This window comes from Thamnophis sirtalis, unplaced genomic scaffold (genome assembly GCF_051295495.1).
Source record: "Thamnophis sirtalis isolate CommonGarterSnake01/CBP01778 unplaced genomic scaffold, rThaSir2_p1.2 scaffold_11, whole genome shotgun sequence".
NCBI lineage: Eukaryota > Metazoa > Chordata > Lepidosauria > Squamata > Natricidae > Thamnophis > Thamnophis sirtalis.
The window spans coordinates 4,312,482-4,324,601 of NW_028261391.1; the positions used below are offsets into that span (position 1 = coordinate 4,312,482).

Here is a 12,120-nt window from a genome sequence, read left to right on the forward strand (position 1 = left end):
GGACAGCGCTGACTCTTCGGCTTTGAAACGGAGATGGTCACCAACGCCCCCTAGAGTCGGGAACGACTAGCACAAATGTACGAGGAGAACCGTTACCTTTACTTATGTGATATATAGGTCTGGCAAAAATGCATTCACGTCAAAATTGGGAAGGGACAGCAGATGTTGGCAGATAGCTTTCCTGAGAGGTTCAGAAGACCCTTTTCCTAAAATGCATCAGGAGTAGTTTAATTGTGGGCTGTGTTCAGACATTATCTTAAACCCAGATTAGTCAAAGACCTGACCAGGACATTTGTTCAACTTGCTAAGCTTGGTTAACTAGCCTTATTATTAAGGTTGGGGTTTTTTGGGCTGGGTGGGTGGGCTTCATATGTTCTGCCAACTTAGATTGGTCGGTTGGTTGGTTTATGGTCTGGTGAATTATGGGTTAATCCAGTAACCAAGTTAAGTGTCTATGGAGATTCTCAGTCATCCAGGTCACGGTTGTCCCAAAGGTAGACTTTCTGGTTCTTCTTTGAAGGCGTTTTGCTTCTCATCCAAGAAGCTTCTTCAGCTCTGACCGGATGGTGGGGAATGGAAGGATTCATATTCCTTGCAGACAGCTGGTCATTTGCATCCTTTTAGAGGGTCATTGAGGCCACTTGGACATTTATCTGTGTCCTCAGGTGACCCTCAGGATTCATATTCCTTGCAGACAGCTGGTCATTTGCATCCTTTCAGAGAGTCATTGAGGCCACGTGGAGGTTTATCTGTGTCCTCAGGTGACCCTCAGGGTTCATATTCCTTGCAGGCAGCTGGTCCTCTGCATCCTTTTAGAGGGTCCTTGAGGCCACCTGGACATTTATCTGTGTCCTCAGGTGACCCTCAGGATTCATATTCCTTGTAGACAGCTGGTCATTTGCATCCTTTTAGAGGGTCGTTGAGGCCACTTGGAGGTTGATCTGTGTCCTCGGGGTTACCTGAGTGGTGCAAATGTGTGTGGAGCCGTCTTAGAACTGCTGAAAGGACTCCTGTGTTGTAGACTGGAGATAGCCAATGTCAAACCAGCGGTCTTCTCTCTCCAAAATGTAGACTTTGCTGTCTTCAAAAGAGCAGACTTTGCCTTTCAAATGCAACTGGACTGTTGAATCTGGTCCTGACAGGTTCTCCTATGTTGTGCCATGCGTCTGTGAAGTGGTCGTTTTGTTTCCCCAGTGTACAGATCTGCACATGACTCACTGCATTGCACTGCCCTTTCTTCTTTTCCAGTCGTCCTGTGCCGGAATCAGGAGGAGCAGCTTTACAACGATCTGATGGTCGGTTATAACCGGAATTTTCGCCCCGCTTCAGACAAGGAGGAGATCGTCAATGTTTCTCTCAAGATGACGCTCACCAACTTAATCTCCCTGGTAAGGAACGGGGTTGTCATCCCTTCTTGGGGACTTTCGGGATGTGTCACGCTCCCGTCGGAGTCTGAATCCGAGGGGGAAGTCCATTGGCTGACGAGGAAACTAGGGAAGGGCAAAGTCAGGCTGGGAAGAGCAGGGGAGAGGTAGAACAAGGGAGAGGGGGGGGTCAGATGAAGACCAAGGCCCACCCCCCTCTTCATAGCAATAACAATAGCAATAGCAGTTAGACTTATATACCGCTTCCTAGGGCTTTCAGCCCTCTCTAAGCGGTTTACAGCATATCGCCCCCAACAACAATCCGGGTCCTCATTTTACCCACCTCGGAAGGATGGAAGGCTGAGTCAACCCTGAGCCGGTGAGATTTGAACAGCCGAACTGCAGAACTGCAGTCAGCTGAGGTAGCCTGCAGTGCTGCATTTAATCACTACGCCACCTCGGCCACTGTATGTAATCTGTATATGGTAACCCTTCAGTGCACCTTGTAGCATATACATACAGCAACATATTTATTATTTATAGAGCCGAGGTGGCACAGTGGTTAAATGCAGCACTGCAGGCTACTTCGGCTGACTGCAGTTCTGCAGTTTGGCTGTTCAAATCTCACCGGCTCAGGGTTGACTCAGCCTTCCATCCTTCCGAGGTGGGTAAAATGAGGACCCGGATTGTTGTTGGGGGCGATATGCTGACTCTGTAAACCGCTTAGAGAGGGCTGAAAGCCCTATGAAGCGGTATATAAGTCTAACTGCTATTGCTATTGTTATTATTATGTTTAGCTATTTTACTGCATTTTCAAATTAATACTAACTTGTAAATATATGTTTAATTTTTATCAACCGTTTACATTTTTATTGGACTTACTTGGACTTAATCTTTGTAAATGTCAACGTCCACAAGGCAGTGACCGTTGCATTCTGAAGGCCAAAGGCAGAACGTCACGGATTACAGAGTTGTTTATCCGTGTGTTGTCCTGCCATTGGGTTCTCAGCTTGTTTCACGGTTCCGTCGCCACGGGAACCAACACTCCCCATTTATCCGGGCTTGTGACCGGCTATGGTTTCCCATAGGCTGGGTTACATTTTTATTCCTGTGAGTAGCTGTCGTAGGGGCCCCAGTACACGGCTTTGCCCAGGGCCCATAATCCTGTTATTACTGGCGGTGCGATGGTCGTAATTTGACTGATGGTTCACGAGTCACTTTTTCTGAGACCGTCATAACTTTGAGCCATCATTAAGCGAACGGTCATAAATCAAAGATTACCTTTAATCCCATTTCTTTTGTGCTTTTCCAGAACGAGATTGATGAAGCTCTCACAACGAATGTGTGGGTAGAGATGGTAAGTAAAGACCCAGGGCCATTACGTGTTTTTGTGGGAATGTCTGTGACTCCTGTTAAACAGGCAGCTTAACTCAGTTGCTCTTTTGGCCCGCCAGCGGAGCTGGTGCCAGACTCGGACAGTGAGGAGGTTGGGGAGGAAGATGGGCCAGTCCTGGAGTCTGGGGAAGGCTCTGACGAGGGCTCTATGTCAGAGGCAGAGAGGGGGCCAGAGCTGTATGCCAGTTATCAGCTGCCTTCAGAGTCAGACATCAGTGAGGCAGAAGAACAGCTGGAGCCTGTTCCCAGTGTGCGCATGCGCAGAGTGTCCAGACGAAGGGAACAGCTAAAGAGCAGGGGTCGATTTGGGAGTAAGGCCACAGGTGGATGATGAATGGCCCCTCCCAGAGGGAATAAAAGAGGAGCAAAAGGGGAGTGAAGTTTGCAGGAGACAATTGAAGAGCCGAGGTGGCACAGTGGGTAGAGTGCAGTACTGCAGGCCACTTCAGCTGACTGCTATCAGCAGTTCAGCGGTTCAAATCTCACCAGCTCAGGGTTGACTCAGCCTTCCATCCTTCCGAGATGGGTAAAATGAGGACCCAGATTGTGGGGGCGAGATGCTGACTCTGTAAACCGCTTAGAGAGGGCTGAAAGCCTTATGAAGCGGTATATAAGTCTAACTGCTATTGCTAATTTGAAGATTTGAACCGCTGAACTGCAGATAACATTCAGCTGAAGTGGCCTGCAGTACTGCACCCTAACCACTGTGCCACCTCGGCTCTTATACCCCTGTGACCTCAGCTCCTAAGGACCTGATAGGCTGGTGGTAAATCAACACTCCTATTGACTGACAAGGGGCCCGTTTCCCAGACGTCAATCATTTCTCTGGCTGTTTTTGTCCCTGCTCAACCCACAATCATAATAGCTGTAGTAATAGTTCCTTCTCTTGTTGATATTTGCCAAGCCAATATGAGTAATAAAGTTTGTTGTCGCCAGAAATGGAGAGATTACCGTCTGCAGTGGGACCCAGAAGAGTATGGCAACATCAAATGTTTGCGGATCCCTTCAAAGTTGATCTGGCTGCCAGATATAGTCCTGGAGAACAAGTCAGTAGTTTGCAAAAGTTGCTTTTGCTTTCCATGTCCCTCTGATGGCAATTCTTTGTGTCGTATATATCCTAATCTAGTTGGACCCTTCCATGTATCCACAAGGGATCAATCCCCCACCGGGTGAGGCATTCTGAGCATCCCGAGGGCATTTTTTGAAAAGGGACCAAATCAGTGGTGGGATTCAAATCTTTTTACTACTAGTTCTGTGGGTGTGGCTTGATGGGCGTGGCATGGCTTGGTGGGCATGGCTTGGTGGGCGTGGCTTGGTGGGAGTGGCAGGGGAAGGATACTGCAAAATCCCCATTCCCTGCTGATCAGCTGGGACTCGGGAGGCAGAGAATAGATGGGGGCGGGGCCAGCCAGAGATGGTATTTACCGGTCCTCCGAACTACTCAAAATTTCCGCTACTGGTTCTCCAGAACTGCTCAGAACCTGTTGAATTCCACCTCTGGACCAAACGGTTTGAGGGACAGAGAGATGAAATGAGTCAGCAACAAGAATGATTAGGGGACTGGAGGCCAAAACATATGAAGAGCGGGAACTGGGTATATCTAGTTTAATGAAAAGAAGGACCGGGGGAGACATGATAGCAGTCTTCCAATATCTCAGGGGTTGCCACAAAGAAGAGGGAGTCAAGCTATTCCCCAAGGCACCTGGAGGGTAGAACAAGAAGCAATGAGTGGAAACTAATCAAGGAGAGAAGCAACTTAGAACTGAGGAGAAATTTCCTGACAGTGAGAACAATTAATCAGTGGAACAGAAATTGCCTCCAGAAGTTGTGAATGCCCCAACACTGGAAGTCTTTCAGAAGATGTTGGATAGCCATTTGTCTGGAACGGTATAGGGTTTCCTGCCTAGGCAGGGGGTTGGACTAGAAGACCTCCAAGGTCCCTTTCAACTTTTTTTTCCTGTTGTTATTGTTTTTTTCCTGTTTTCTGTTCTGGTGCGGTGGCCTAGAGGTGGAGCTCAATCCTAGGTAGAGGCAGATATTTCTCTCTTTGGAGATATGTTATCACAATGAGAACATATCTCCTGAACAAAGCTCCCCATTGGCAACAGGAAAGGCATCTGGCCAGGAAATATTCTGCCAGCTCCATTAAGTTGCTCAGACTCTATCCCCCCAAGGGATTACGGGGGTCCTTATAAAAAGATGACAGAGAGATGAAATGGTGAAAACTAGGTGCCCCTTCGGTGAGGCCAGCCGGACCGAAAATGGAAGCCCCCAAACCTTTCTGATCTCTAAAGGAGAAAAAAAAGGGTCATATACAACATACAGTGTAAGGATTGCAACAACCACAATGTAGGACAAACGGGCAGAAGACTGGCAGAAGGCATTAATGAACACCAACTAGCAGCCAGAAGGCATGGCAAAAATCCTTTAATTTCACAACCTAGGCCGGGCCAAGTCCAAAAATGCCAGGGAATTTCTAGAAGTCTGGCATTCTGACAAATCGGCCATCAACAGACACATAGACATTAACAACATCTACCGAAGAGACAATCAACCAGCCCAAAAGAGAAAAAAAAGACTCCAGCATAGGGGTGTCAAACTCATTGAAGGGCGCATCAGGTTGTGTTTGATCTCGGGGTGGGTGGGTGGGTGTGGCCAGCTTGACATCATTCATGTTAGGGGGCGCCTCTGGTGGCCAAGTGCTAAGACCCTCCCTCCCTCTCATTATAATCTCCTTCCTTCCTTCTCTTCTTTTTCCTTCCCTCTTCATTCTCCTTTCTTTTTCCTTCCTTCCTTCTTTCCTTTTCTTTTTCCTCCCTTCTTTCTCCTTCCTTCCTTCTCTTCTTTTTCCTTCCCTCTTCATTCTCCTTTCTTCTTCCTTCCTTCCTTCCTTCCTTCCTTCCTTTTCTTTTTCCTCCCTTCTTTCTCCTTCCTTCCTTCTCTTCTTTTTCCTTCCCTCTTCATTCTCCTTTCTTCTTCCTTCCTTCCTTCCTTCCTTTTCTTTTTCCTCCCTTCTTTCTCCTTCCTTCCTTCTCTTCTTTTTCCTTCCCTCTTCATTCTCCTTTCTTCTTCCTTCCTTCCTTTTCTTTTTCCTTCCCTCTTCTTTCTCCTTTCTTCCTTCTCTTCTTTTTCCTTCCCTCTTCATTCTCCTTTCTTCTTCCTTCCTTCCTTTTCTTTTCCCTTCCCTCTTCTTTCTCCTTCCTTCCTTCTCTTCTTTTTCCTTCCCTCTTCATTCTCCTTTCTTCTTCCTTCCCCTCTTTCCTTCTTCTTCCTTCCTTGCTGTCTTCCCATTTCCCCATCTTTTTCTTCATCTTTCCTCTTTCCCTTTCTCCTTCCCTGTCCCTTCTTGCATGCTCAGATGCTGAAAAGGGAAAACACTTCTTTTTTTCTTTTTAGTTTGTTTTGCTAGCCTTTTGCCAGAAAAAAATGGCGCCTGGGGGGGCCACGAGCTCCGTTTTAGCTGGCAGACACACCACAGGCCGGTCCTTTGCTGTTTCTAGGGCAGCCCTGCGGGCCAGATCTAAGCACTCCATGGGCTGCATCCTTGAGTTTGAGTTTCTCCACCAGTAATCAGCACCCAGATCAGCATAGATTAATTCCAAGCTCAACTTCAGACCAACAATAAAGTAAAGGATACCCCAATTAAGAAACTGCCCAAGAGCCGTCAGTAAACAGCACAGTCAAAGAATCCCTAACCCCAACCACACAGGCCAGAATCACACATCAGAATCAAAACTGACAGCAAATAGCACTCCTTACTATCGGTAACACTGATGACGTTACCTAATTCGGTGACGAAACGTCTCCCAGAAAACAAGCAAGCTCAGAGAGCACCAAGGGCCCCCCATTCAGGGGTGAAATGATACCAATTCACCTGAGCCAGTAGTAAAAATTGCTTTAAAAAGTTTTTTTTTAAAGGTTCAGGCGATCAGGCGACACAGCTGATCGTCGGAACCTTTTAAAAAACTTTTTAAAAAGTATTTTTTTTTTACTACTGGTTCGGGGGAATAGGTGGTAAAAAAAGATTTTAAAAAGTAAAAAAAAAAAAAGGTTCTGACGATCGCGTGGCACAGCTTTACAACCTGTAAACTGATTGTCGCCGCCGATTGGGTGTGAGATTGTGTGTGAGTCGGTTGTGTAGCTTTTGTGTTCTTTTTGTGTAAAGTGCGACGGTTTGTTTTTGAGCTCTCTGTGGCCCTGCTTGTTGCACCAAGCCACGCCCACACGGCCACATAACCACCAAGACACGCCCTCCCGATCACATGACCACCAAGCCACGCCCACCAAACGGGTAAGGAACATTTTTTTGAATTTCACCACTGCCCTCATGTCTGATCTCTTTCCACCCTTCTTCCTTGCAGCATCGATGGGGTCTTTGATGTGGCCTTGTACACCAACGCTTTGTTATCACCTGATGGGAGCATCACTTGGTTGCCCCCAGCTATTTATCAGAGCGTCTGCTCCATTTTCGTCACCTACTTCCCCTTCGATTGGCAAAATTGCTCCATGGTGTTCCAGTGAGTGCTTCCTTTGGTGGTAGGGGGGATAGGATGGGGAGGGAGGAAGGAGTAGGATGGGGAAGGGAAGGCTCATCTGAGTGGCCTTCAAGGTCTTCTTGGTGGTGGCCTTGGGAGAAAGTTCTACAGATTAAAGCAGGGCCATTGAAACACGGGCTACATTTGATAGGACTTTCAGATCGTCCTTTTCAATCCTGCCATTGGCTGAGTGGGCCAGATCATAGAGAGGAGAGGAGGAAGAAGGGCTGGGGGAGGTGATGATGGGGTGGTGGAGAAGGAGGAGTTGCAGATGGAGGAGGAGCTGGAGGAGGAGAGTTGGAGGAAGAGGAGAAGAAGCTGGAGGAGTTAGAGGAGGAGGAGCTGGAGGAGGAGGAATTGGAGGAGGAGCTGGAGGAGGAGTTGTTGGAGGAAGAGGAGGAGGAAGAGTTGGAGGAGCTGGAGGAGGAGGACTTGGAGGAGGAGGAGCTGGAGGAATTACAGGAGGAGTTGTTAGAGGAGTTAGAGGAGGAGGAGATGGAGGAGGAGTTTGAGGAAGTGGTGGAAGAATTGGAGGAGGAGGAGGAGGAGCTGGAGGAAGAGAAGAGGAGTTGGAGGAAGAGGAGGAGGAGCTGGAGGAGTTAAAGGAGGAGGAGCTGGAGGAGGAGGAGCTGGAGGAATTACAGGAGGAGTTGTTAGAGGAGTTAGAGGAGGAGCTGGAGGAGGAGGAGTTTCAGGAAGTGGTGGAGGAATTGGAGGAGGAGGAGGAGGAGCTGGAGGAGTTAAAGGAGGAGGAGCTGGAGGAGGAGGAGCTGGAGGAGGAGGAGCTGGAGGAATTACAGGAGGAGTTGTTAGAGGAGTTAGAGGAGGAGCTGGAGGAGGAGGAGTTTGAGGAAGTGGTAAAGGAATTGGAGGAAGAGGAGGAGGAGCTGGAGGAGTTAAAGAAGGAGGAGCCGGAGGAGGAGGAGCTGGAGGAATTCCGGGAGGAGTTGTTAGAGGAGTTAGAGGAGGAGCTGGAGGAGGAGGAGTTTGAGGAAGTGGTGAAGGAATTGGAGGACGAGGAGGAGGAGCTGGAGGAGGAGGAGCTGGAGGAAGAGAAGAGGAGTTGCAGGAAGAGGAGGAGGAGCTGGAGGAGGAGGAGTTGGAGAAGGAGGTGATTCCCACCTTCCTCCAGCATCCCCAATGCCATGAATTGATCCTAGTTGTGTGTCTTCTCCTTGCAAGATCTCAGACCTACAATGCCCTTGAGATCAACCTCCTGTTGACTGTCGAAGAGGAGACAACAATTGAATGGGTTGTTATCGAAGATTTCACAGGTAAGCAGGTGGGAGGAAGGATTTCGGCATGCGACTCGGGTCTCGCTACATCCGAAGGGTCATCCTAGCATTGGTACCATCAGGGAACCACCTGATGCCTCTTGTTGAAAGTCACTTTCCTCCTTGCTCCCCGCCTTCCTCGTGATGTCATTCCAGGTTAGACTGTCCTTGAACATGGAGGTTCCAATAAGCTCTCTCACCATGTACGACCCCCCTCTGCGCTTCCCCCACTTTTGGCACATGAGCCACAAAAGGTTCGCCGTCACTGGTTTAGGGTCTCCTGCTTGAGCAGGGGGATGGACTAGAAGATCTCCAAGGTCCTTCCCAAACTCGGTTCTTCTGTTATTCTACTCCGCCAAACTGGCCTCTAGTTTTTCCGCAGGGGGTCCACAACGTCGAAGCCTCCTTCGTATTTCCATTAGCACCATCTCCTTATCTACTGTAGTCCTGAATTAGTTGGTCTTCTGGAAGTCGAGAGATTTGGAGCAATGCTTCTCATCACGGCTCTCCTTTACTCAGCTTTTCATAGCCATATTGAGCCGAGGTGGCGCAGTGGTTAGGGTGCAGTACTGCAGGCCACTTCAGCTGACTGCTATCTGCAGTTCGGCGGTTCAAATCTCACCGGCTCAAGGTTGACTCAGCCTTCCATCCTTCCGAGGTGGGTGAAATGAGGACCCAGACTGTGGGGGGGAGATATGCTGACTCTGTAAACCGCTTAGAGAGGGCTGAAAGCCCTATGAAGCGGTATATAAGTCTAACTGCTATTGCTATTGCTATAGCCAGATGTTCCAGCTGGAAGAATCAGAATCTTAACAATTTGCGCACCTCTGTCATGGATGTCATATCTCTGCATTTTAATTGTTCGATGAGATTTTTTTTCAAAAGCCTTTCTCCTAACTTAGTAGGCCCCCTTTTTTTCTTTTATTTTAGCGTCGCTGGCCCAGTCCCTCTGGGCTTTTGAGGCTAGGAAGATTAAACCTACTATTCCTAATTTTTCTCTGCCTCTTTGCACTGGGTCTCTTTATCTGCGGCATAATTGTCATTTTTTTATTTGGTCCAACTGTTAGAAGTTTCCTTTTTTAAAATTGAAAATGTGTTTTTATTTTTCTATTTTTCATTTTCATACACTCACATATATACTGTGCATAACCGGGGCCCTATAACATTAAACAATAAACACAGCCATTCCTCTTGTCAACAAAACCCCCCAAAATAGAAACCCAATGTACCTCTTCGACCCTCCATACACCCTTTCTTTCGCCCCCCTCCAACTTTCCATCTTCCCTCCATCATTCTCCTCTACCCTACTTCCCCTCCCCTCTACCATTCCCCTCTCCCGGTACACTCCCTCCCTTCCTTCTCACCCTCCCTCCAATCCTCTCTCCCACCCTCTCTACCCCTCTTTCTTCTATCCCTCTACTCCCCCCTTCGATGTATTTCTACTATATGTCAATATATTCAGATTGTCCTATTTTTACAGTGAAATTAAAGAGCAACAGTATACATGTGCAATCGCGTTACATTGAAATCTAACACATACTATATATCCCCCTCCCCCCCACCTCCCTTCCCCCCCCCCTGACTTCCCAGAGCCCGTACATGGTATAGATTTTTAACAAACACAGTCTAAAATATATTAAGACAAAAGTTTCCTTTTTTTAATGAGAATTTTGAAAAACAAACTTTTACAAATATTTACTTCCCTCCCCCCCACCCTCCCCCCCAGTCCCCCCTAACGTGCCCCCCCCCCCCGACTTCCCAGAACCAATACAGGGTATAAATCTTTGACAAAAAAATTTAAATTAAATTTTAAATTTAAATTTAAACAATCTAAAATACACTTAAAAAGAAAAAAAGATAATTTTTTTAAAATATACTTTTTTTTATTTTCCACTTTCGTAACATATAATCACATGTATACTATTACATAGCATATATCCTATTGTATTAAGTAGTAATTACATCAGTTCCTCTTGTCATCAACGGCCAAGAAGATAAAAACCCATTATCAAGATAGTTGATCTTTCAATTGAGCTTTATAGAGCCAAGGTGGCGCAGTGGTTAAATGCAGCACTGCAGGCTACTGCTAGATCAGCAGGTCAGCGGTTCAAATCTCACCGGCTCAGGGTTGACTCAGCCTTCCATCCTTCCGAGGTGGGTAAAATGAGGACCCAGATTGTTGGGGGCAATATGCTGACTCTCTGTAAACCGCTTAGAGAGGGCTGAAAGCCCTATGAAGCGGTATATAAGTCTACTGCTATTTAGCTCCTCCTTGCTAAACTAGCTCTAGACAATTTATATCATTCCTGGTCTTTAATCATAAGCTATCTGGAATTTCTTAGTCCCATATTTATTTTGAGTATAATCAATCCATCTTTTCCATTCCAGTTTATATCTCTCGTTTGAATGGTCCTTAAGATATGCAGATATTTTAGCCATCTCGACTAAGTTTGTTACTTTCAATGTCCATTCTTGAATAGTAGGCAAATCTTCCTTCTTCCAGTATTGCGCCACCAACAATCTAGCTGCAGTTATTAAATGCATTCTCCCTTTTTCCTTTGGTTGAAGTCATCCTCTCTGCCTTGTTATCCGCATGGTGTTTGAGGGGGGGGGGGGGGGCTCTTTCAATCCCATTTGTCTCCCAGCCTGGCGTGCGTCTCTCATCTCTCTGAGAAATCAATACCTTAAATAGCATTTAGATTTCATTATATAGAAATTAAATAAATCAAGTGACGGAGATAGCCCTTAACACAGTCTTTCCCCAATGTTGGGCCATTTATCTGCTCCTTATTCTAACTACTGTTTCCTGCCCTCTCACAAATCCTTCTGCAGGTAAATGAAATAAATCAATAAATGTTACCTGCCATTGGCTGCGATTTACAGAGCCAAAATAGTCTATATCTGTGATGGCGAACCTTGGGCACGGGTCCCACTTGTCCTCTCTGAGGGCACGCCAGCCGTCACTCCGGCCCAGTTCCACTGTGCATGTGCTTGTGCCTCCTGCCAGCCACCTGGTCTTCGGGTCTCTGCCGCGTATGTGTATGTGTGGGGGCACCAGGACCAAAATGGGGCATGGGGGGGGGGTCACACATGTATGTAGGGGGAGAGGCACATGTGGGGAGTGTCCCGTATGCATGCACGGGGGCTGGGGTGCATGGGGGGCATATTATAGAGCCGAGGTGGCGCAGTGGTTAAATGCATCACTGCAGGCTACTTCAGCTGACTGCAGTTCTGCAGTTCGGCTGTTCAAATCTCACCAGCTCAGGGTTGACTCAGCCTTCCATCCTTCCGAGGTGGGTGAAATGAGGACCCAGATTGTTGTTGGGGGCAATATGCTGACTCTGTAAACCGCTTAGAGAGGGCTGAAAGCCCTATGAAGCGGTATATAAGTCTAACTGCTATTGCTATTGCTATTATAGATGTGGGCACATGCCCCCCCATGCGCCCCACCCCGGTGCATGCATACGGGATACTCCCCACGTGTGCCCCACCCCCGTACATGCCCATGCGATCCACCCTGGGCCCCATTTTGGGCCTGGAAAGCCTCCTGCT

At 47.5% G+C, this 12,120-nt stretch overlaps 1 protein-coding gene across 1 annotated transcript in view; it reads left to right on the plus strand.

Moving 5' to 3' along the window:
* CHRNG (cholinergic receptor nicotinic gamma subunit) overlaps positions 1-12,120 on the plus strand; it is a 29,014-nt gene that overhangs the window by 5,301 nt on the left and 11,593 nt on the right. The window contains exons 2-6 of the mRNA XM_087726095.1: positions 1,249-1,388; positions 2,677-2,721; positions 3,696-3,805; positions 7,121-7,276; positions 8,477-8,568. Of these exons, the coding sequence (XP_087582221.1) occupies positions 1,249-1,388; positions 2,677-2,721; positions 3,696-3,805; positions 7,121-7,276; positions 8,477-8,568 (543 nt within the window). The remainder of the gene's footprint in view (positions 1-1,248; positions 1,389-2,676; positions 2,722-3,695; positions 3,806-7,120; positions 7,277-8,476; positions 8,569-12,120) is intronic.